This window comes from Ixodes scapularis, unplaced genomic scaffold (assembly GCF_016920785.2).
Source record: "Ixodes scapularis isolate PalLabHiFi unplaced genomic scaffold, ASM1692078v2 PGA_scaffold3__209_contigs__length_174095766, whole genome shotgun sequence".
Taxonomy (NCBI): domain Eukaryota; kingdom Metazoa; phylum Arthropoda; class Arachnida; order Ixodida; family Ixodidae; genus Ixodes; species Ixodes scapularis.
The window spans coordinates 144,934,862-144,961,655 of NW_024609868.1; the positions used below are offsets into that span (position 1 = coordinate 144,934,862).

The 26,794-nt window shown below is 42.9% G+C and overlaps 1 protein-coding gene across 1 annotated transcript in view; it reads right to left on the reverse strand.

Moving 5' to 3' along the window:
• LOC8031349 (nose resistant to fluoxetine protein 6) overlaps window positions 1-26,794 on the reverse strand; it is a 91,970-nt gene that overhangs the window by 49,069 nt on the left and 16,107 nt on the right. Inside the window, exons 2-3 of the mRNA XM_042292902.1 lie at window positions 14,970-15,181; window positions 11,534-11,651 (exon numbers count right to left, since the gene is read on the reverse strand). Of these exons, the coding sequence (XP_042148836.1) occupies window positions 11,534-11,651; window positions 14,970-15,181 (330 nt within the window). The remainder of the gene's footprint in view (window positions 1-11,533; window positions 11,652-14,969; window positions 15,182-26,794) is intronic.

Below are 26,794 nucleotides of genomic sequence, written 5' to 3' on the forward strand. Positions count from 1 at the left end.
TCGTAAGTTTTCTAGGTACGATGATCGTGGAAAACTAGGCGTAGGGTCGTGGAAGTGTCGTAGAGCCACAGGAGCGTACGGTGTCAAGCGACGCGCGCGTGTCATGCTGGCGGTGAGAGGAACCACGCGAGAAGGGCGCCAGCCAGTTGCGAGATTAGCGGCAACCAATATTCGTCTACCCCCCCTTCTTCCGTTTGATAGCGCCTGCCTGTTTTAAATCATTCGCCGCCATATCTTGACAGCCGTTACTCTTGTACCTGGCCGGCCACCTACTCGCATGGTTCCTCTCGCCGCGAGCATGGTGCGTAGCTCAAGACCGCAGGTCTTGAGCTACGCACCATGCTCGCTGGCTTATTACACCACTGTACATTTGGATGCGTCAAAAAATGCTCCAGGTTCTGGAGCAGCGATCTAAGCCCCGATGCCGCTGAGGGGCATCTCAGGTATTGTGTGAAAGCTGATCTAATGCCGAAGAGGATGAACGGTATATAATCGGCCTAGTAAAGTCGTTCATATCGTGCCGAGGTCGAAACTTTTAGCTGCCGCTGCAGCGATTTGAGCATGCCGCTCAGTGACGGGTGGTAGAAGCTTGTGCCCATGGTGGGTTCCAAGTTTTACTTATTTTCATATTCAATAAACATCATGCGCTCCGAAGCACTTTACTTGGGGCTCACGTACCTGTTTTTTTTTTTCTATATCCTCAAAGATGTAATATATCTTTCTTCCACCATTTTGTATAAATACTGAATATTAATGCTTGGGAAGTGGGTTGATGTGAGTGAAATTAAAATCGCATATATCCGGATTCAGAATTTAAGTTTCAAAAACAACACATACCTTGGTTAGAATTCTTGAATCCTGTAGCGTACATAAATATATCGTACAAGGTGCTGCAGACAACTAAAATTCCGATTACTCCAAAACTTATCCTGAAAAATAAATTAAAATGAATACAGTCAGTAAAAACGTCCTTCATGAATAGATGCTCGATGCAACATGTCGTCATGTCATCCGTCACCACAATAAAAAAAAAACTAGGCACGTTGTTTACATATCTTGTACTGGGAAAGAACGAAGCAAGAACTAAAAAATGCAATAAATAATAACAATACAATCGGGCAAACCAGGAGGCGTGACAGTCGCGACTGATACGTGAAAACTTTCCAACGTCGTTGAAAAAAAAATCTTTTTTTTTTTTTTCCTATACGGCATGTTCTACGATTCGAGATATCGACACCCGTGTGGAGCGAACTATAGAAAGTGGACTTTAGTTTTTGTTAGTAATCTTATGGGTTTCCCACATGAGCCTCAGGTTACGTATATTGCATGTTTCATAGATTTCTTTATATTTGCTGCTTCAAAATAGAGTAAAATTCACATTTTACTATGGTGCAACATTTTAAACGGTATCTGGCTCCCTACTTCTTGCACGTGAAACATAATATCATCCATAATATTAAAATAGTATAACTTACGTGTGTAAACTGCGGACTGTAAATACAACATTTGGAGATGAAAGAGAAATTATCACGAACAGAATGCGAATTCATAGCATTTTTATTTATTTGACGACTGGCGTGCGTGAAAAGCGGGGTGCCGGGTTTTGTAATAACCTATTTATGTAAACATATTTCTAACAGAACATTTCTTGCCACATTTGGTCACCCGCATAAAATTATGTGTTAAAGAAATAAAAAAGTACATCATGCGAGCGCCGCATTGCCAGCCCAGGTACCTAAACTTAGAATCACTAATACAAATATCTGTCTATAAAACTAAATGTTTATAGTCCTCGGACTATCCGGTTTTCATCTCTGTCAGTTTCGGTCCTCGTAACTCTTGTCGAAGATAGCAGAGCGTATCTGGCCTCCAAAAATTAATATAAGAATACAGCACCATATTTTGTCTCTGATTGGGCACTGGTGGAAATATTCTGCCACAAGATGTGGGACTCATGCTATGGATTATTACTTGTAAGAGCGGAAAGGAGTCATTATGAAACTGCGTGAACATGTTGGGCGGACTGCGTTTTAGCCGCGAAGGCACGATAGGCAATTCAATAGCGATACCGATCACCCTTCTCAAACGCTAAAAAATAAAACAAAAGAGGGATTGGTGCACTGGAGGTATTGCAGAGTAGTGAACCGGCAATATTTCCGTAAAGAAAAGAAATAGAAAAAAAACTCGCTTTGTTTTAATAAGCGCCGGATAGCATTTTCATATCGAAATTATTACCTGGGAACCGTCGTTTTCCGCAAGTATTTATATAACACGGAGTAATTACATCCTCCCTGGACAATCTAAAAAGGTTCTTGTGCATACGTGCATGCAACGCACTTATGGAGCTCTATCTCCGATCTCTGATGAATCCTCGCCAAAACAGTATGACGTCGCCCCCACAGAAACAAAAGGAACATGAAAAGCAACTTTTGAGCTACGTGCCACCTCGCATAAGGCTTCGCACACCAATATCAGCACTGATTCCCATATCAAAGAGTTTAGTGGTAGGTCAAAACTCTTAATTAGACGCGTGTGACGGCGTTGTTCCCCGACCTCGAGACATTTATGGCATCGATAGGCTCTCCGTCCGAGCACACCGCGGGTGAGTGGACAAAACGTCGCCTTGAAGGAATGTGCTATGATGAATACATCGAACTCACTAATGGACTGATCATAATGACGTAATAATCGCTGGTGTTACAAATTTGCGTGTTTTAGAAAACGGCAACTGGCAGTTGGCTACCTTAACTCAGAGTAAGTTATAGCCTATAGGCTGGCGTTTGCGCCGTGAGAACTTCGCACCTTGCAAGAAGGTGCAGAACTCTCGACAGATTTAGCAAAAAAACTTACCTGTTAAGTTTAGTGGAGGACAATATGGACTGAATAAAACAAAGTCTAGTAAAGTGGTTAGTTGGGCGAGTTGGTAATGATTGAACAGAGTTAAAATTGCGCACAAATTGAAAGGTGCAGAGAAGAGGGAAGAGAGAAGAAACAAGCGTAACTCACAACTCGATGTATTGAAGGAAGAAAAAAGAACAGCGCTCGGTATCAGCTCGAGCCGAGGCCACACTCGCACGGGGGCACCCGAGCACGCGGAGGACACACGCCATTAACCACACTCAAACGACTGTAGAAAGGCTATTTCCTTGTCGGTTAAAGCCACAGAAGGATGGCTGACACAACGCTCGCCTAAGCGGAGTATACTAAAAGCTTCAAAAATTTCGCGAGTGTGTTTTTCAGTGAATCTGCCAATTATCGAGGTCTTTTGTAAAGAAGGTGCACACTTACACGCTGTAAGTGTACACCTTCTTTATAAAAGACCTCGATAATTGGCAGATTCACTGAAAAACACACTCGCGAAATTTTTGAAGCTTTTAGTATACTCCGCTTAGGCGAGCGTTGTGTCAGCCATCCTTCTGTGGCTTTAACCGACAAGGAAATAGCCTTTCTACAGTCGTTCGAGTGTGGTTGATGGTGTGCGTCCTCCGCGTGCTCGGGTGCCCCCGTGCGAGTGTGGCCTCGGCTCGAGCGGATACCGAGGGCTGTTCTTTTTTCTTCCTTCAATACATCGAGTTGTGAGTTGCGCTTGTGTCTTCTCTCTTCCCTCTTCTCTATACCTTTCTATTTGTGCGCAATTTTAACCATGTTAAACAAAGTCTGCATGATTGTAACGTAGGATCAAAGTGTTTATTTTTTTTGTTGTTGTTACAGCTGAGATCGTTGTGCTTTAATAAAAAAAACAATGACACAAAACTATGGAATGATCGCGAACAGGATCTCTCTTGTTTGTAAATACTCAGTGAGTTAAGAAAATATTATTTGACATCAGTTGGTTTATTTATCGAAGCTTGATACATTTTATGCGATAAAATCAGAAGGTAAACAAAACTCACAAAATCGTTGTCTCTATCTTGGTCAGCGTCCGGGGTTTTCTGGTGACGCAGTTGTTTATTGATGCTCGTATTCTCGTGCCGGTCACTAGGACACAAAATGAAAAAAAATTTAACACTCTCATCTGCTGAAGGAAGTCGCTAGTGTGTACGGTAGGCAACTTCTATGCCTATCACGTTACTGAAGTCCGCTAGCACATACACGGGTTTGGCTAGACTTCCAAATAGTATTAATAAGAGTTTCGTGTTTTGTTTTCAGAAGAACCCTATTTTATGCGAAAGAGAAGAACTTAAATATTTTCGAGCTATTTTATTTCAAATCCCGCAACAATTGGGGTCATGTCTGAACAACGTTTGACAAACATACATATGTTGGGCAACTCTTACTAGAACGAAACTGATCCCCGTTTTTGCGTCATAATTTAGGGTTTTGGAGGTTTCGACTGTTAAAGGACCAAAGACGAATGTTTAGATTTTGGCGATCGTCACATCTCGTGCATTTAGAAGCTTCAGCAGGTTCAGATACCTTCCACACAAGAAAGTAACTTTCTAACACGACTTGGTAAACGGCGCTAAAAGCGGTAGATATTATACGTTTTTGAAGATATTATTTATTATTTTAATCCCAGAACGTGGCCCCTTTGACGATAATTCACCAGGTTTGGATGATGGTAACTTTAGTATTAATAAATGTTATGACGTGCTGTGTATACAAAATGAAAGCTCAAAGGAATGTATATTCCAGAAGCACAGTATTATTAAAGTCAAACAAAAATATATTTGCAAAAAAGCGAATTTGAACACAAGAGGAAACTCTAAAAGTACGCATTTAAACATATCTTTAACATTTCTTAACATTTCTAATATGTTAAAATGCAATTTTTAACATATTAGAATTTTTTGTATGGAGTTTTATTGGTAAGGTATGAAACTTCCTTCAAATAAAATATAATGGAATATTAGCACTCATAAATCCATACATTCAAATTACGATATAATCAAGGTTCTATTATGATGCACCAAGGGAAGGCCGATGCGGATGTTTTTGGGCACCCAAAATATATATTATTATTAATATTATTATTATTATTATTATTATTATTATTATTATTATTATTTTATTAAATTATTAATTTTATAATATTATTATTATTAATAGTATTATTATTATTATTATTATTATTATTATTATTATTATTATTATTATTATTATTATTAAGATTTTATGCCATGTCTTAGCCATTTGTGTCTGTCAGATCGGTAATTATTTATGGAAACTTACTCATAATAGTGGCTTTCTTCAATTTTACATATAATTAAACATATTATGTATAACATATAAATGCTGTTATACACACGTACAGCTTCTTCACTTAAAAATCGAAGAAATCGCACGTCAAAATAAACGTTTCCCTAAATTAAGAAAGGAAAACCAACAGTTTATAAGTACTACCCTTTGGTAGTACTTATAAACTGTTGGATAACCTGATTTTGGATAACCTGGCACTAGGGACCACAATCAATATTATTACTGATGCATCGAGTGGCCTAGCATGACATTGAGCATGTTTGTTTTTTCAACTGCCGCTTCGCCGCGCACTATAAGCAATAATGAACTCAGCTCGTTTAAGCCTCCCTAGCTTCCTTTCTTCGTTTAAAAGAAAAAAAAATTCGTATAGAACGTGCGGATGTATGTTCCCCGAACTTTAAGCACTGATGAGATGATCCGTTTTGGTGAATTTTTCTGATATTCCTTCATCTGTCGGTCCGAATACGTGGTCTCGTTTTGATGCCCAATCACAGCCTAGTATGGTGAAGACATTTAAGATGCTGCAGTGCACAAATTAGCCTTGAGTAGCCGGCAATAGATTTATTTTAAGAGAGTGGCGGCGCTAAGCTTGAAGAACTGAACGCTTTCGGATTGGTGCGTTTTGACGTCCGATTGGTGCAGTCAGCTCGTAGCGTCGGCTGCGTATGGCCTTAAAGGAGCTGTACAACGATATTCAGTTGGAATGCTTTTCACTATATACGAGCTTACTGGCACTAGTGGGACTCAAGGATACTCGCACGCAACGCCACTGGCCAAGAAACTCCTTTGTTGCGGTGAAATTTCAAGGACAAAAGCAATTAATTTTGTTCAATCTCTGCTTTGCAAAATTTGATGACGTAACGTGGGGATCGCAGAACACCCAAGTGACAATATTTGAATGCGGCTCATAGATTGGACCCGAGCCCTGCGTGGGCACTCGATTTGGGCTCGTGATAATTACTAGCTCGAGAAGCATTCGGGTAGTCGCCCGCGTCCCATCGCTGCAACGGCGACAATAGCCGAGCCATAACAATGTTTTAAACTCAGCGCGTATCCTGTGCTTTGCCAACCCCAGCGCGTGGCTATGATCAACATTGGCGGCATATAATAGGCTCCAGATTGCGTGGCCGCTTGTTCTGGCTGCGAGTTGAGGGGGTGAACGGTGCTCGTTTTTCTTTAATTTTTTTCTGGGGCTTCTATTACCTGAAGCGAAAAATGAACGCGTGTTTCGTAGGCCATTAACGTCTGGGATTTGTTCTAAGCGGTATTTGCGCAAAGTACAAAAATTGTTGCATCGCCCCTTTAAGGTAAAACGAAGTATTTAAAATGTAATTTATTTATTAATGAGTTTTATTATATATTTATTCCCCGAAGTTTTTACATGACTCACAACACTCTTGTGGAAAGCCCATGCTTTTTTTAAGTAGGCATTTTGCTATGAAATACAGGTTGTCACAAAGAATACTTTACAGGTTTTTTTTTTACCGCAAAAGTAAACTAGGCATCGCCGAACGCTCATTCTCCGCCAAAAGGTAGCGCTAGAGGTCACAACCAGATGCCAAAGTTTCAGCCCGTTCCGATAACCTCATCAAAAGTTATATGTGATTTTCTTAAAACTTCAATGGGAAAATGGCGGCCGACGGAGTTTTCGAATGCATGGGGCTCTATGGCACCAGAAACCGAGGAACGGGCAAAAATGAGCTTCCTTTTCCCATTGAAATTTTCAGAAAATCACTTATATTTTTTGAATGAGGTATCGGATTGGGCTAAAACTTTGGCATCTTGTGAACTCTAGCGCTACCTCTGGGCGTATAATGAGCATTCGGCGATGCCTAGTTGATTTTCGCGGTAAAAAAACAAACAAACAAAAAAAAACTGTAATTTGCTTTTGGTGTGACGCCCTGTACCTTCAACCTATCAACTAAAAAAAAAACATAATCCTCTCCAGTATTTTATCAGAACTCTTCCTCAACCAATCCTCGCCGAGATATAATACGTAACCTCAGCGTGTGTTGGGGTGAAAAAAAAAAGTTTCGTGCTAAGAAGCAAGTTTTCAGGTGTGATGGGTTTATGAAGCGTCTCGTGAGGTGCAACAACAAACACTTCTATTTTAGATAAAAACAATTTCGTGAGCTTTATTGACCGGGTTTCATCCAATGATAATGATATTTGGTTAGTTGTGTGTTTTGCCACGGCAGAAGCACGTTAATATTTACGGCTAATTTCGCTGGTCGTTGTGAAGCCCGCCGGCAGCACCTCATTTCAAAGGCAACGTCACTTTAGAGTGAAACTAGTCTCCTTTGTTGAGCCGGATAGCGGAAAACCCACTATACGACAATCGACATATCTAACTGGAAACCGACGTTTGGCGGCACGTCACTTCCGAACCCACACAGTGTATTGTGTTTGCTGCCTTTCCTGAAAAAGTGCATGTCATTGGGGTCGTCAAGCGGCGTCGGCATCACCGACCGTATAGACCTTTCCAACAAACGCCTTCTGCGAGCTGCCATCTTTTCTTACTGGACTGTTAAACGCCTTCTGAGCACGCGCAATAGCGCCTCTTGCGAAAAGATCGTACGCCGCGCCTGCGTAACAGTCCAGTGACTTGACATTTTTCGCCTGGGCGATAAGCGATGGAAAGGTCTATAGCCGAATTCTAAAAGGGTGCGCCCCTTCTCCGTGTATAGAGGCTGGTTTAGGCCATAGCAGCGATGCGCCCGTTAAAATGTCCATACAGTGTAAGCGGAAAGACATTGGACGTTTATTTAGAAATTCTGGCATGCAAAGCAATTGCGTTAGGTACCTTTGTTGCATCATTAGAACGTCTTTAGAAGGCGCGGAGCAAAGGCACGGAGCGCAAGGTGCCGTGATGGGACAGTTGAGCCATGATGGCGTAAGCCGCCGAACGCCGGGTTCAAGAAATAACAAGTCCGCCATCATGACTTTAATCTTTTTTCCGGGCAAGCCGTGGGCGAGAATACCACAACGGTCAAGAAGGGTTCCCAGTTCCGCGATGCTAAATTATGTCTTACCGTCCCCTAAAAAGGAAGACAGAGAACGAGCACGCCAAAATAAATTACTGAATGAAAGTGAAATCATCTTAGGTATACTGATCAAGGCATTTTCGTGCTCACTGTTGCAGCATAAATGCGTGTCTAGGGCTCATATACGCGTTCTTATTTTCTGGTATTTCTAATTTTGTTTCGGTATGGCCGGAAAGAAGTGCACCGAGGCGCTCACTTCATTTCTGGTTATATAAAAATGTTTGCTAACAAAGATCGGTTTAAATACAGTTGATTTGTTAACAAAGATCGGTTTAAATACAGTTGACCACGAAACCAAAGAAGTTTTGGAAAATAATCAATCCGGCACTTTCACTTCCTTTGCAATTTGTAGATGACGACGGACTTCCGCTTTCTGATAAACACGGCGCTCTTGCTATTAATAATTTCTTCTGCTCCATCTTTACTAACGAGGACTTACTAAATATTCCCGACTCGTGCCAATCCACTCACCCTCTCATGGATCCTATCGTAATTGACCCTACTGGAGTACTTAAGGCTATAGATCAACTAAAGCTGTCCTCCAGCTCCGGAGATGACCAAATTAACTCTAAGGTATTAATAAACACTAAACACATTTCTTCCACTTTCCTCTGCGACATATTCTCTCAATCTCTTAAACTCTCTGAAGTACCATCAGATTGGAAAGTTGCTAACGTCATACCCGTTCATAAAACAGGCCATCGCCAACTAATCAGCAACTATCGTCCCATCTCGCTCACCAGCGTTTCATGCAAACTCTTGGAGCACATTCTCTATTCTAACATAATAAATTTCCTAGACTCTCATAACCTCCTTTTCAAGCACCAGCACGGATTTCGCAAGTCCTACTCATGCGAAACTCAGCTAACAGCATTTCTAACTGACGTTTACTCAAATTTCGATTCCAATGTTCAAACTGACGCCATCTTTATTGACTTCTCCAAAGCATTTGACAGGGTCCCTCATCAACGTCTTTTAATGAAACTAAGAAATATTAATCTTCACCCCTCAGTAGTCAATTGGATTTCTGAATTCCTTACTAATCGCACACAGTACACTTCTATTAACAATATAAAATCTACCACAAGCGCAGTAACGTCTGGCGTCCCTCAGGGAAGCGTTCTTGGCCCCCTTCTTTTTTTAATCTACATTAATGATCTCCACCATGGCATCACTTCTGAAGTACGTTTGTTCGCCGATGACTGTGTCATATATAGACCCATTCATTCACGCCACGATCAGCTAACCTTGCAAAACGATCTCCAACTTATAATTCAGTGGTGTCATAAATGGCAAATGGCTTTAAACTGTAATAAATGTAAATCGCTATCTTTTTCCCGCAGTTCACATGTTTTATCCTCCTCTTACCACTTTTCTGGCATCCCAGTAACTGCTTGTTCATCGTATAAATATCTAGGAATTCATCTGACATCTGACCTGTCATGGACCACTCATATAACAACTGTGATCGCCGATGCTAACCGCACTCTCGGATTTCTTCGCCGTAACCTCAGACAAGCTACATCCCCCGTAAAACAACTAGCTTATACTACCTTGGTCAGAACTAAACTCGAATTCGCTTCTTCCATATGGTCACCGTGGCAGGCATACCTAACTAACAACCTGGAATCCGTTCAAAGCAGGGCCCTCCGTTTTATTTATTCCGACTATTCCCCATACGCAAGCATATCAGGACTTCGCCAATCAGCTAGCCTTGACACTCTTTCTCACCGCCGCAGGGTGTCTCGTCTTTCTCTTCTTCATCGGATCTTTTATTACAACAGTCATCTCAGACAAAGTTTGTTATCACCCCCTTACCGCATTTTCCCTCGTCTCGACCATTCTTGCAAACTCCGTCCGATTTCATCGTCAACCGTCACTCACCAAATGTCTACTTTACCATTGGCCATTGACGACTGGAACTCACTGCCTGACGTAATTGTTACCTTATCTGATACTAAGAAATTTTCTGCAGCCGTTAGCTTATTTTTTCTAACCCATAACTAGATTACAGCGTGTTTTCGTAGATAAATAGTTTTGTTACTTGTTTGTTTTTTAAGTATTCACTTCCTTGTGTAATGCCCCCTGGGCCTTCAAGGAATAATAAATGATGATGATAATGATGGGAAACCAATGGTTTCACGCAAGCGCTAGGCTAATGAGAGGCCCAAGCATTTCTTGAATGCAGCCATCGGTTCTTAGTGTGTTCGCCAGGGGAAAAGAGGCACGTCATTTTTGTTTGTACATCCTTAGGTTATTCCAGTTTTGTTTCATTCCCGCTTTATGTTCAATTTAGACAGCTTTTAACTAGTACGAGGGTATACTGAAAATTAATAAAATCGCGCATTTATTAACTTTCTGTTGGTGTTCATGTATAGCCTAAACTCTAGATGGACGCGTCTGAGGCTGCAGTAAGAACGGGTCGTCCCTAGCGGTATGTTACAGCGAGTGAAATGGCATCGTACCCGCCGTCATGGCGGACAAAGAAGGCGAGGTGTGTGTTTGAATTTGGTGTTAAACTTGAAAAGAGCGCTAACAAAGCTTTTGAAATGTGAAAGTAATCATATGCTGATGAACAATCAGCCACGCTGCGGTGTTTCCGTGGTGAAAGCACTTCAGAGACGGCAACATGCGAGTAAATGGCGATGCACCTTCAGGGAGGGCATTCACTGCGGTTAAATGTGCCAACATCCTTGGGCTTTTTTTCTTTTTACGTTCACCATATAATTATACACCACTGTGTTCCACGTAGACATAAATCTAACAATGTTCACTACGCAAATCATTTGATAACCCACTTGCGTGAAGCCATGAAAAAGAACAGACCATATTTCTTCAACTGGACAGTGAGTTTCGCTTTAGGAGCATGCCCAGTCGCATGTTTCTCTGTTGCACTGGGCGCGCTTGCTGGCATTTTTGGCACTGTATAGGAGCACCCTCCGTACAACACAGACTAATAACCGTATGATATCTGGGCACTCCTAGCATTGAAAAAACAAATGCGCCAAGAGACGTTCTTTACAGATGATGAAGTGATAATAGTAACGGCTGCAGTGCTAAAGGTAGTGTCGCAAAACAGTCTTCAACGTGCGTCTCAATCGGTTTTGAAACCTTATAACATTTTTCTTGAATTATGAGGCACGCTATTTTGGAAAATAATGGTCTGTGTTATTTAAATATAAATAAAGCTGAGTCTAATTTCTACTCAGTCAGCCCTTTTAGATTGACGGAGTTACACATGAGAAAAAGAAGAGAGAAAAATATCATGATTGTTAAGTAAGATGACTTACCTGCGTTTGCGATTGCTTGAAGATCGTCGTGAGTGCAATCATCGATGATGCAAAGTCCAATATTGATTCCATTGAGAGTCGACTTAGGGTCGTTGACGAAATCAACGAAGTGTACTGCCTGCAACAAAGAGTATTTCTCACATGCTTCATATTATGAAATGATGCAAAGTCTAAGATGGAAGATCTGTGCCATCAAAATAGAATACAATTTAGGGAACAGAAGTATCGTAGACAGCGCATCTGAAGAAACGCCTAACTTAGCTGTAGTGTGGCAATCCTAGCTACCTAACTTGCGCACGTAATAATTTGCTCCAGTGCGTTAATTACGTTCAAAGTACTTTTTTTTCGTTTTAATTAGCCAGAAACACCTAAAGTCTAGATTTCCAATGGTTCGCCACATAAGTTCCGAAGTGCCAGACGCTAGCTAAAGACGCCACCTAAGAACCGAAGAACCGGCAGTGAAGCCTAATGGCCAACTCAACTTGCCCTTTTGATGCGCTCCGGGATCGAACTTTCGGAACGCGCATCCGCCATTGGGCGTTTGGGATGAACCCGGACGCCTTTCGTTTGGCATTACAAAGCGGCGCCGACTTCAGATTTCGATACGCGTCCAAACCTCGCCCTGCCCAAACTGGCGGATTTCCGCGATGCCGATTTCTGGGCGCACGTCACTTCTTCGCGCGCATTGCGTGCCGGTCGCGATGCTGAATTGCAGACAAACGTGGCGACGGAGAAGAACGTTGACAAGGTCGGCGAAGGCTGTGGAAGCTATTCTCGCATGTGGAGTGTTATTCTCGACTGTGACCGTGTAGTCGGATGTTCAGGTTGTAAACATAGACGTCTTATAAAGAAAAACAAAAAGACGTATCCCCGTGGGCGGCGATGTCATAGCCGCGGCTTTAAGGCAGTAAAAACACTTGTGAATTTGCATTCGTTTACCTCCTCTACAGGGGTGCTTTCTTACGATTTGGTGTTCACATTTTGAAAAGTTCTATTTGGATTTTCATGATTGCGTGAAGCTTTTATAAATGCTATATGTAAACTTCCACACAGCAAATGTTGAGCCCAAAACTAGTTTTGTTTGAAATTCTTTATATAATTTGCCTGGCCTGCGATATTTTAGAGCAAAATAGTATTCTTACCGAAGCTAGCTACCTCAGATTATACGAACGTCCGCTGCGTGCCGTCGCCTCGCAGAGTGGACGCTAGGAAGGTTGGATCAGTCGGTCAGCTGCAAACTATACTGCGCCAACCAAGTGCGCATGTTCACACGCATCGCCCGCTGGTGACACGTAATGACTTGCCCAACACGATGCTCGCTCGCCTAAGTATGTGCATGATCGCTAGCGTATCATTAAATAAACAAATGTATTGAACGACGAGAAGAGGTTTTAAAAATACGAGGTGGCCCTTTCAAAGACGGCGAATTGTCAGCTTGAGAATAGGCTGCGGTTTTCATAAACTGTCATTCTACAATTGCCGTTTTGATCGATACATAATATTTCAGCTGGAACTATTTTCTCATCGTGTTTTTGTTGAATAAACCTTACTTAACAAAATTTACAATAAGTGCAATCAGACTACGTTTGTTAGCGCCACAGAGGGCTAGTGATTATATCTTGAAGACAGAAGTCAGGCCGTACGCCTAAAAAATATCAAATTGGTCCAATTTTGGGCACTCAAGGACCCTAACTTGCATTTCATAGGGTCGTATTCCAAGGCGATAGTTAAGGTGAAGGTAGTCTGTTTTGACCGTGACTAGTCAAAGAATTCCTAAAGTAACGTTCATGAAAGTTTAAATTTTCAACTGTCGAGATTAGCGGCTACAAGCTATAACTTTGTTCTCCTAGTTAGTGTGTTAAGAAAAGTTCGTTTTACTTTTCTTAAGATTATGACGCCACAGGAGAATGTTGATAAATGGGTGAGTGGGCCTTTCTTTCATCTCTTTTCTCACAAATTAAAGACCCTGGCAGAAAGCTATAAAGTAAGAGCTTTTTTTTTATTGATTTCAAATTATGTAAGTTAACTCCTGTTTTCGGTGGTATGCCTGGTTGCCAGCAAAACCATACAGATCCAGCAAAACCATACAGATCCAGTAACTAGTTGCGAGATGGGTTCTCGTATGTTGGCCAAACCAGACGCTGCCTAAATTATCGAATTTTATAGCATAAAAAGCGCGTAATTAAAGTTACACCAATCCTTAAATTGTTAAACACCTAAGCCTTTGTAAAAATTCTTTCCCAGATTGGGCGCAGAGGACTCTCCATAGCAAGAAAAAAGCTATTTATAAAAGGGCAATTAAGGGAAGCATTATAATTACCCGAGCTAGAAATTGTATAAGTATGCCTTCACTGACTTCGGACGAGGACACACGGCCGTATTTGTATTATAGTTCTTTTGTGTCATGCAGTGGTGAAGGTATGTTTATTCGCATTGAGTTTGGCCTATGCTACACCTGTGTGTGTGTTTTTTTTTGTCTAGTTCGAATATGCCTTGTGGTATTGGTGTGTGCTCGGCCTTCCTCTTCTTTCTGTCCGTCCAAGACACCAGTGTTTTTGTCTTTCCAGTCCTCCTGTGTCCTGTGGTATTCTGGTGTTTGCATTCTCCTTTTCGCAATGAAGCTTCCCACGACGTAGCTTCTGGGAGTGATGGTTTTATTATCTATATTTGCTGGCGTGCATCGAACTTTTAAGTCTGCATTTAAACCTGTGGTTTAATGCTTAAGTCTCACAATGTAGAGCTGCAGGTGATGTGGGGATGTGTTTTAGAGAAGAATGAAAAAGATTGTCCTTAATTAAATAATTTATGTGCTGGTTATGATACGGCATTGTCCTTGTCCCATCCGTTCCTGGCCTCAGGGTTTCTCATTATAGATGCGCACCAGCTCCGCCGGCGTTTTTACTCTATTTTCAAAGTTCGTGTTATTTTTTTTCTTCTGGCTTTCTAAGTGTTCTTCAAAGTGACATATACACTAGCCAAGAATACCAGTTGTCAACCGAGCAACCAACAGTAAAATCTAAAATCTGGCATTTGCTCAGGATTCGAGTCCTAAAGATGCCAAATGGAAGCCCCAACAACCGGGCAGATAAGCCTACCTCTGTCACTTGTAGTACCCAAAGGACTATTCTATGGTCACTGCGAGAATGAGAAAAGATGGGTGTGTCTCTCAGAGGTGCAGTAGTCTCCAGAACACTCTCGTTGTCTTTTGTAGTGGTTTCGGCACGCGTCATATCGATGCATCATCAAAGGCAGGAAGCTCGCACTCTTGTCGCAACAACTCAAGCACCTGCTTTCCATTCTTATCACATCAGATATTGGGCCTAGTATGGATGCGTCCTTCTTGTAATTAAGCTATTCTCAAGAAACGCTGTGGTGTAGCGCGCTTCTTAGTACTGTTGCTTCATTCCAGGCTAAAAAAAAAACAAAAAAAACTTACCCGCGGATGGGACATGATCATGGCTGGAATCAAGGCCTCTGTGAACGACGTATCGTTGACTACATGGAAGTAGATGCTGCAGTATTGGCCACGGATCTTCTCGTTGCCAAATTGATCATGCACAACCGTTTCCAGGCACTCGTCGTAGGCTCCGAGGTCGGCTTGACTGCCTTGCAGCAACCCGGTAGGGTACTTTCCCGTTGAATCGATCACTGCAATAAAACCGGCCACATTAAAATTAAAAAAAAAAAGTCGTTGTTCACAGCTACTCCGAATGTTAGGTCGTGCAAGTTGCTAGATTTTAAATTCGGGAGCATGCCTTAGGCCACTAAACCGTGACATTGTGTGCATCCGTCCGTCACGATTACATTCAAAGGAAAAATTTCGCCAAAAGTGCAGGTAAGAGTTTCCCCACTAAATTTAACGGGCAAGCTTGATCTTCGCATAATTAAGACAGGGTCACGTCACCATAGTCAAGTGACGTTACATGAAACAGAAAAGTAACGTAATTTTGCTCCTGATAACATGGCGTCATGTGACATCTCACATTTCGCGTAAGCTCTACACAACGGATACAAAAGAGTGCACAAGATGACCCCCATGACCTCCGCAGTATTTGAATAGACAAATAAACATAACAATATACGCAGCATTTTACTTAAGGAAGCCAGTAAATAACTAAGCATGCAACGGATGACTTTTGTTTACAGCGATAGCTCTTATGGTTTCTACAGCCCCTTAAAATAATGCTGTGGTGCGCTGTGGGAGTCCGTCCTTGATGTGATTTGACGTCACGTGAAGCCAGAGTCATATGACCTTATGTGATTACAGGATGTCATGTAGTCCCGTGAGCTAGACTCACATTACATGGCGTCGCATCACGTGAAATTACGACGTCGCGTTACGTCATGAAATGACGCAACTTCATGACCTTACATGACGTCACACGTACACGTATTACGGCAACTCATTTGTGACACCAAACAACTACTAGATGGCTGAGATTTGAGGTCTGCTGCGTTCCCCATTAAAAGTACTTCTGCATATGACGGTTTGATCGATATATTGAAATAAAACTGCAATTTTTGGAGTGTGACGTTGCCAATGTCACTCTGGGAGCACGGATTGGCAATGCTTGCTTTAAGTATGGTGCCGACCACGGCAGAAGCAGCTGAGTGCAAATCTAGACTTGCTGCTGCACTGAGGGACCTTCGGGCTTATACTTCAGGGTGAAGGTATATTAGTATACAATAAGGTGTCAGATATCTCACTGCGTCTGTAAGGTGGACTCCCTCAGGTCTGATAATTTTTAAACAGGATAAGACACAAAGTATATTCATTAAGATCAACTTGATTCTAGAAACGTGGTATATATATAAGCTGGCCGAGTTGATAGACAATGAACTAAGAAAATAAAAAGAAGAAAACAGAAAGAAATCAACTGAACAAACTCCGCACACAATGGCTTGTGTGCCGTGCGTTTGAATTCCCCGTCCCAGCTTTCTTGTGATCGGTTTTGTGCAATATTCAATCTGATCGATATAAATAACCGCATAATATAAAGAAAATGAACTGAAATTTTTATTTGTCTAAAGTTTCGTTCTTTTAAGCTTATTTTCCAGACTCCAGTGGTCACAGAATGATTTATTAGTGCAGCTTAAATGACCAGATGCCTATTTCTTTATTATTCACGCGAACGTACATATGCAGCGATTAAGCTATGTCTGGCTATAGGCCTATGTGATGTCTTGTTTATTAGTTGTAACATTATGTAACTCGTATAACACGCACCATAAGATGAATATCGACCAAAAGATAGAGGCCCCAAGTGCATCCTCAAAGAGCCCCATGCGGGAATGCACGCCGATACACGGGAGACTGTACCGGCCAAATATAAAGTCATTTTATACAGAAAGTAGCGCAAACCATTTTTCTCTACTGCATCAGCCTCAAATGTGTCTTTCTCGACACTACAGAGAACGCTATTTCTGAGCGCGCCCGGAGAAGAAAGAGACGAGTGCAGCATCAAAATTGGCTGTGACTCGTCTGCCGCTGATTGGAGACGAAGTTCCACCGAGCGCAGATGCAGTTCTCGTGTCCAATCCCCACCCCGCGTTCGTTCTTTGAGGAAATGTTGATAATTCTGCACCGCGACCTTATTGTCTAAAATGTGTTGCATGGCCACGCCCAAAATGGCGGTATCTGTTGGCAGCGGAGTGGGGGGAAAGGAGAGTCTCACCCAAGGAGAGGAGGAGCCGACCTGTCGAGGGGAGGTTCGCATCATTGTTCTTTACACAAATGTTTCTAGCCGAGATGCCGTTCCGGTACTGATATGGCCATGCCGCCTAGTGTTAATATGTTCAGTCACATATACACTTCTATTATTCTATATTTCGAACCGGGACAGAATATCTTACAGTGAGTGGGCACCATTGTCCACCGAAGAGCTCCTTTAATGTTATTGTGTGCCTGAACCAAATCAATAAAAATACAATTTAAAAAAAACCCATTAAAGCAGTATGTTTCAGGCAAAATAGAAAATGTGTATTGCTTACCTATAGTATTTGTTGTTTAAATGAAGAACAGCTGGTGAGAAATTTGAAATAAAACGAAGAAAACAAACAGATATTCTAGCAGCATGCAACCTGACAGGATCCGATATAGCGTCCACCTCTCGTTTTATATGGTGTGAAAAGTGCTGGAATCAGCATGAGTAAATATCCCAATGCACTTGAACTCTCGCAGAAGAGATTGCTACGCAGTGTAAAGGCAACACTTATCGCAGTGATTTGTGTTTTATAAGATTAACATTTTGATTAAACGTAGAAAGCGGAGATATTTGGCTTCTGTTTGTTATTCCGAAATGTTTATGTTCCGTTTAAATTCTAGACGTTAATTGAAGGAACTGAAAGCAATAAAACACAGTGGGAAAAATAAACGGGATTATTTTAGGTTTCGGTGAAAATGTCCACTGCTGAACGACCTTTCGCGTGGAATAAATTGGTGCCGCAGAAACACATAATCCATGGCAGAGGAAGGCTTGACGGGGGACCAGAGGACGAGTGTATTAACGCACGGCGGTTCGGAGCACGTGAAGCGACAAATCCCAGGAATTCTGGTTCAGTCACCAACTCCTACCGGTATTGATCTGGATAAGCGTCGTACCGGCGTGCGATCGGGTGCCACAGCTGAGTAATGAACCTTAAAGACCCCAGGCTAGCAGCCGCACTGCCCCGGCTGCGTTTTTCATCTAGAGAGTAAACCAGTGTCGCCATACCTCCAAGTTTTACCGGTCTTACGTTGTCCAAAAACCAAAGTCTTATTTGTTTTCTTTGGATACTTGATGACCTGGCCATCTTAGAAAATAATCCTGACTCCTTTTCGCTTCGTGCTAAGTAAGCTGCAGCGACAGCCGAGACTCTGCACGCCCAGCTGCACACAAATTACGCACAATCAAACCTGACACAGGCTTTCTCCATCACCATACAAATGTCACTAGGCTACGATGCATATTATAGGCCTATAGGACTAAAGTGTGTCACAAAGTCTAGCCATTATACACTTTAAAGGTATTTAGCGAACACCGATTTCAGCACTGCGATTTTGTGGTGGCCTTCGTGTTATCGTTATTCACGGTGAGAAGATTACTATACTTCGTTTCAGCTTCGGTCCGAGCGCGGCCGATGTTATGAGCGGAAGGGCCAATCATACAGCGCAAAAAGCGAATCGTCATGACGTACTCTATGCAGTTGATAGGACCAGCCGGTATTCGCCGTGTCTCTGTGCGCGCTCCTCCGCCGGCTAGTCCTATCAAGAGCAGAGAGCACGCCATGACGCTGCGCTTTTTGCGGTGTCTGATTGGCCCTTCGGCTCATAACATCAGCCGCGCTCGGACCGAAGCTGAAACGAAGTATAGGGGCTCTCCTGTTTTGGTTACTATGGGTAGTGCGGTAATATTTCAATTTTCATAGTGCATCGGAGGTTGGCATTGCACGAGCTTGCACCAACAGAGGAAGTTGAAGTATCCTCGCTACGGGTTGCGAAAAAATTCTACCAGGCGGCGCGTCCCGAACTTCTCGACGCGAATACATGAAGAGTCAAATGTCTTCTGTCACAAAGTATTTCAGTTAAGCATTCTGGCATTTGCATTTGCATCGCTGTCACGAAAAAGGGAGTGTCGCGTGACGCCGCAGTGTCGCGTAACGTCATGATGTCACATGACGTTGTGATGTGACATCATGATTTCGCGAAACGTCACGTTGTCGCGTGAGGTAAGTGTTGCGCCGCGTGTCGTCACAGCATCAAGTGACGTCATCATGAAACGTCGCGCGATATTGTGACGCAATAGGATGCCACAGTGGTAGGTGAAACCATTAAGTTATGCTACATTGACGTCATGTGACGTTGTGGAGTGACGTCATGGCACACGTGATACCACGACGTACACGAAGCATGCACTGGATCTGCCAGGATACCTAGAAAATACAGGCTATCGTTGTAAAGAAATCAGATGCACTAGTAGCGTGTTAAGTAGTACTGCGTTTAGCTATTCGTTGTGATCCAATGCTAGGCTAATGATTGAAGGTGAACATTTCGGCAGACGTCTGCCTGGTTGGGTTAAATGTTATAAATGAATAAAGGGCAAACGCCAACCAATCCCTAAAAAATCGTAGGGTCCCAACGTTTCGGTGCCGGCTCGGCACCTTCTTCAGGGGGGCTATTTAAAGGAGAAGCAGCTTCTTTCTTTTCTTCTGCGGTGAATGTAGCGCAGTATCTTCGTTTTTTTTTTACGGTGGTTAGTTTTCAAACTAGGTGCGGTACCTTCGTTTTCTTCGAAGTTGGTTATTTACAAACGAGGATCGGCATCTTCGTTTTCCTCTATGGTAGGGGCCTGTTTCTTTGGTGTTTTCTCTAAATGTCGTAGACCACTGACGTATGCTGAGGGCAAGGTGCCGGAGGATCGATTAATATTTCCTGGTGTGGTCTGTATGCGCCATGACTCAATAAAGAGTCGTTGCCGCCAGTTGGTTTCTACATCCAGGATTCGGGTATTTTCAAAGTCGATGCGGTGGTCATTGTCCTCGCAGTGTTCCGCAACAGCGCTACGCTCTCGATCAAATTTTCGTACGTCATTCTTATGTTGGCGGACTCTTTCCTTGAGGTTTTTTGTTTCGCCGACGTATGAAGCGGAACACTCAGCACAGGGAATCTGGTACACAATGCCTTGTGCTTTTTCTCTCGCTGGACGGTCTTTCGGACGAGGCATTAGGCGCCCAAGTGTCGAAACAGGTTTGTGAGCCACCTGAATACCTTCTTTGGCCAGCGTACGAGCCAGAGTTTCGCTAGTTCCCTTTATATAAGGTACACAGACGCGGATGTTAGGGCGGGACTGCGTGCTATTCTGTGGGTGCTCAAGACTGCGACCAAGACGACGGGCAACACGGCTGATGAAGCTGTTGGTGTAGCCATTCTTTTTGAGGTCGGCGATGACAGCCTGTTCTTCACTTTCTTTATCTTCCTTTGAGGAGCAGATGTTCCGAGCTCTGGACAACAGGGTCGCAACCACCGACGCCTTGTGACTCGAAGGGTGGTATGAGTCAAACCGAAGGTAACGTCCAGTGTGGGTCGGCTTCCTGTATACAGTGAACTCCATGTCTTCACCTACTCGCTTGACAAGCACGTCCAGAAACGGCAAGGTGCCGTTTTTTTCAAGCTCTAATGTAAACTGGATGGCCGGCTCGATGGAGTTGAGGTGAGCTAAAAAGTTGTCCACCTCTGATGTTTTTAGGATACAAAAGCAATCGTCGACGTACCGTAGGAACACTTTGGGGCTAGCCGGAAATGAGTGCAGCGCCCTTTGTTCGATTGCTTCCATCGTCAGGTTTGCCGTAGTAATCGAAATAGAAGCTCCCATTGCGGTTCCGCTGGTCTGGCTGAAGAACTCTCCTTGGAAGCTGAAGTAGGTGCTGTGAAGGCAGAATTCAAGGAGGCAGCATATTTCATCCACGCTAAGGCAGGTTCTTTCGTTCAGGTCTTTCTCCTTTTCGAGAGCGTTCCTGGCTGTGGCTACAGCCAGGGGCACTGGAACGCTTGTGAAGAGTGAGATTACATCGAATGACACTAGACTGTCCTCGGTGGTGACCTTGAGTTCTGAAACAAGCTCCACGAAATGACCGGCGTTTCGTACGTTAGTTGGCGTTCTTCCGACGAGAGGGGAAAGGGTGCGATGGAGGTAGTCGTGGATTTTACAACGTCACCGCTTCGGGCGCTATCCAACTACCTCCATCGCACCCTTTCCCCTCTCGTCGGAAGAACGCCAACTAACGTACGAAACGCCGGTCATTTCGTGGAGCTTGTTTCAGAACTCAAGGTCACCACCGAGGACAGTCTAGTGTCATTCGATGTAATCTCACTCTTCACAAGCGTTCCAGTGCCCCTGGCTGTAGCCACAGCCAGGAACGCTCTCGAAAAGGAGAAAGACCTGAACGAAAGAACCTGCCTTAGCGTGGATGAAATATGCTGCCTCCTTGAATTCTGCCTTCACAGCACCTACTTCAGCTTCCAAGGAGAGTTCTTCAGCCAGACCATCGGAACCGCAATGGGAGCTTCTATTTCGGTTACTACGGCAAATTTGACGATGGAAGCAATCGAACAAAGGGCGCTGCACTCATTTCCGGCTAGCCCCAAAGTGTTCCTACGGTACGTCGACGATTGCTTTTGTATCCTAAAAACATCAGAGGTGGACAACTTTTTAGCTCACCTCAACTCCATCGAGCCGGCCATCCAGTTTACATTAGAGCTTGAAAAAAACGGCACCTTGCCGTTTCTGGACGTGCTTGTCAAGCGAGTAGGTGAAGACATGGAGTTCACTGTATACAGGAAGCCGACCCACACTGGACGTTACCTTCGGTTTGACTCATACCACCCTTCGAGTCACAAGGCGTCGGTGGTTGCGACCCTGTTGTCCAGAGCTCGGAACATCTGCTCCTCAAAGGAAGATAAAGAAAGTGAAGAACAGGCTGTCATCGCCGACCTCAAAAAGAATGGCTACACCAACAGCTTCATCAGCCGTGTTGCCCGTCGTCTTGGTCGCAGTCTTGAGCACCCACAGAATAGCACGCAGTCCCGCCCTAACATCCGCGTCTGTGTACCTTATATAAAGGGAACTAGCGAAACTCTGGCTCGTACGCTGGCCAAAGAAGGTATTCAGGTGGCTCACAAACCTGTTTCGACACTTGGGCGCCTAATGCCTCGTCCGAAAGACCGTCCAGCGAGAGAAAAAGCACAAGGCATTGTGTACCAGATTCCCTGTGCTGAGTGTTCCGCTTCATACGTCGGCGAAACAAAAAACCTCAAGGAAAGAGTCCGCCAACATAAGAATGACGTACGAAAATTTGATCGAGAGCGTAGCGCTGTTGCGGAACACTGCGAGGACAATGACCACCGCATCGACTTTGAAAATACCCGAATCCTGGATGTAGAAACCAACTGGCGGCAACGACTCTTTATTGAGTCATGGCGCATACAGACCACACCAGGAAATATTAATCGATCCTCCGGCACCTTGCCCTCAGCATACGTCAGTGGTCTACGACATTTAGAGAAAACACCAAAGAAACAGGCCCCTACCATGGAGGAAAACGAAGATGCCGATCCTCGTTTGTAAATAACCAACTTCGAAGAAAACGAAGGTTCCGCACCTAGTTTGAAAACTAACCACCGTAAAAAAAAAAAACAAAAAAAAAAACGAAGATACTGCGCTACATTCACCGCAGAAGAAAAGAAAGAAGCTGCTTCTCCTTTAAATAGCCCCCCTGAAGAAGGTGCCGAGCCGGCACCGAAACGTTGGGACCCTACGATTTTTTAGGGATTGGTTGGCGTTTGCCCTTTATTCATTTATAGGCTAATGATTGAACGCCATATGCCAAAAGCGTGTGCGGCTTGTTCGCAAATACAGCTCCTGGCCAACCGCAATCCCGGAGTAGTTCTGAGGAAAAAAAAATACCACGTTTGGTTATTTATTTATTTATTTATTTATTGAAATACCTTAAAGGTCCTTCTGGGAAGGACATTAAATAAGGGGGGGGGGGGGATAAGTACATCATATATGAAACACACAAAAATAATAAAAGAAAAACATGCACAGCAGTGCAAACATATAAAACATCGTAAATCAAGCAACAAAAAATAATATCTTCCACAGTATTGCCAACATACAAGAAGTCGTGTCATACAATGCCTAAATGGCTGCTGATAAGCGAACGAAAGCTATCAGGGTTAATCTCGGTGACGATGCGCTCTGTGAGATCATTCCACCACACTGCTGTTTTGGGAAAGAAGGAATACAAAAAAGAGGTGCGGCAGGTGAAACGGTCAATCTTACATGAGTGATCAAGACGAGGTGTAACGAAATGCGACTGAGTTAGGGTGCCTTGGCTGAGAGATGGTGCATAGTAAATGCGATGAAAAAGGCATAAGCAAGGAACTTTGCGTCTTAAGGCCAGTTCTGGAAGGTCGGCTTTCTGTTTTAATAAGGTTACGCTGGAATGTCGAGAATATTCAGAAAAAATAAAGCGCGCGACACGGTTGTGAAAGGCTTCTATTTTGGTGATCAAATATGCTTGGTGAGGATCCCAGATGCTCGATGCGTACTCAAGTTTCGGCCGAATCAATGAAAGGTATGCAGTTTTCTTTAAGTGGGGAGGAGCACAACGAAGTGTATGTTTTAGGTAGCCCAAAGAACGATTGCACGATGATAACAATGAGCGAATATGTACCTTCCAGGAGAGATGCGAGTCGACGTGAACACCTAAGTATTTATAAGAGGAAACAGACTCAACAACGTTATAATCAATAAAATAGTTATGAGAAAAAAAGGTCTCTTTCCTAACAAATGAGATGAGTTTGCATTTAGAAGGGTTAAGCTCCATGAGCCAAGTCGAGCACCACAATGAAAGGTTAGTGAGGTCATGTTGTAGTTTCATGCTGTCTTCTTCGTTAGAAATTTGCCTATATACAACGCAGTTGTCTGCAAAAATACGGATGCGGGAGGAAATACATGAAGGTAAGTCATTAATATATATTAATTAAAGCAAGGGTCCAAAGACGGAAGTTTGAGGAACACCCGAAGACACAGGAATAGAAGTTGAACCATAAGAGTTCACGAACATGTACTGACTTCGGTCAGAAAGCCAGTCTTTGATCCACAGGATGACGTTACCATCTAGTTTTAGATGGGTAAGTTTTTGCAACAGACGCTTATGTGGGACCCGGTCGAATGCTTTGGCGAAATCAAGAAAAATAACATCAATTTGGTAACCGAAGTCAATAGAAAGATGGATATCACGAATGAATCCTGCGAGTTGAGTCTCGCAGGAATGGCCCTTCCGGAACCTATGCTGGTAATTAAAAATTAATTGATTTTCCTCTAAAAATCGGATGATGTTCGAATGCAATATATGTTCAAAAATTTTTGAGGCTATGCTTGCAATGGATATGGGCCGATAGTTTAAGGGGGAGCTGCGTTCACCTGATTTAAATAACGGGACAATTTTACCGACCTTCCAGTCACTAGGAACTGAATGAGAAAGCAAAGATTGTGAAAAAATTGCGGACAATATGACACCGGAAACTGTTTGAGTATTCATTAAAACCTTCGAATTAATTTCGTTTTCACCACTCGAAGACGAAATCTTCAAGGTATCAATTAGTTTTACAACACCAGATGAATTAATCGTTATACTTTCCATTTTATCATGTTCAAAAAACGTATCCAAAATGGTCAGGGCTGTATTCTCAGATGAAAATACTGCAGAAAAAGCAGAATTCAAAGCATGAGCACTTTCGAGGTCAGATAGTGAATTTCCTGATATATCAATAAGATTTAATGCATCAGCCGATTTAGGATTTATTATTGTCCAAAATGTTTGGGGGTTTGTACGCAACATATTGGGGAGAGTGATTCGGTAGTCAGAATTTCTAGTTAGAGCAACTTTTTGCTTATATTCTGTTTCGCACTCATGGTATGCAAGCCAGTCGGAGGGACTGTCACGGCACCTGGCACGCCGGAATAGACGTTTTTTTCTTATTCCCTAGGGGCCTCAGGCTTGCATCATACCACGGAGAAACATTTGACGTCTTAATGAAAATAACAGGAATATGCTTATCTATAAGATATTTCACCTTATTTTTATATAGCTCCCAGTTTTGTTCAACTGTGCGGCTTTCAAAGTTGAGCAGGAAAACCTGTTCATAAAAAAGTGCCAATTCGTTGTTTATTGCATCGTAGTTAGCCCGGCCATAACTTCTAATGGGTTTACGAATGATTTCCTTTCTTGTTACTGGCAGAATGATTTGCGCAAACAGGACGTTGTGATCAGATAACCCTGGAAGGGTAGTAATTGGTTGAAACAAGTCGGGTTGTGTAGTCAAGATGAGGTCAAGAATATTCGAGGTCGAAGAAGTGGAGCGCGTAGGTACTGTTACAAGTTGCGAGATGTTGAAGTCAAGGCAAGCCTCGATGAAACTTTCACACTCAGCAATGTTACCCTGACAAGAAGGTTGATTTTGAGACCAATCTATACAGGGAAAATTGAAATCACCGAAAATTATAAAGCAGCAGCCAGGAAACCGTAACGACAAATCACAAAGTATATCATGAAAAGCTGAAACAAAGCCCAATTTATAATCAGGAGGTCTGTAACAAACCCCAAACACAACAGTAGAATATTTTGTTTTTAAGGAAAACCAAGCACTTTCTAAACCCGTGTCAACGCAAATGCGTGTACAAGCTATACTTTTCCTGACAGCAAGCATAACCCCGCCACCCCTACGTTGTTGTCTATCCTGACGAAATATAGTAAACGATGACACGCCCTCAAAAATAATCGAGTCATCCACTTTATCATTAAACAAGGTTTCCATGAGAGCAATGACATCAGCCGAGCAAGATTCAATCAAAGATGAGATGTCGTCTCGCTTTGATAACACACTCCGATGCTGGTATACAAAACATTCAGATTTATTTCAGCAGAATGGGAAGTCGACGCGGGTACATCAAGATTACGGCACGGCAAATTTACACATGCAGGGGAACTGGGAAAAGCAGTTTGCGATAACGAATAGTTGACATGTCATTCATCTACATCTGTGGCGTTTACTAGAGGGACTGCAGATTCAAGGGCACTGTCCCAGACATATGCTGCATCATTCACAAAAAGTTTGTCAAAACGCAAGCGTACTTTGTCCCCAGCCTTCATGACAGTTTTAGAAAATTTCAGCAGATTTCTACGCTTGACTCTAACTGCTTCTGAGTAGTCGTTGCTAACACTAAATTCAGTGCCTTTTAGTTTATATCCGTTTGAAAGAACACTTCCCATTTCTTTTTCATTCAAGAATTTGGCTATTATTGGCCTGTGCTTATCACTTGATAAACGACCTAGTCGATATGCTCTGGAGATGCTTTCCACTTTTACACCAAGCTTCGATTCACACAGTTCCATAATCAACTTCTCGGAATCTAGTCAACTTTCACGTTCACTTGTTTCTTTTATTCCAGAAAAGATCAGATTATTCCGACGTGACCGATTTTCTAATTCATCAACCTTCGATTGATGATGAGACACAAGAATGTCCCGGTGCACCTCGTTCTCAAGCTGGGCAGAGTTCAAACCTGTGGTAGGCGCTTGGCCATTCTCTAACAGCGATACTCGCTCTTCCAAAGATTTGATCGTTGCTTCAGTCTGCTTCTGATTCGCTTCTAGTTTCTTAATACTGTTCAGCATTGTTGTTTGACCAGTTTCTATTTTTTTTACCATTGTTGCTTG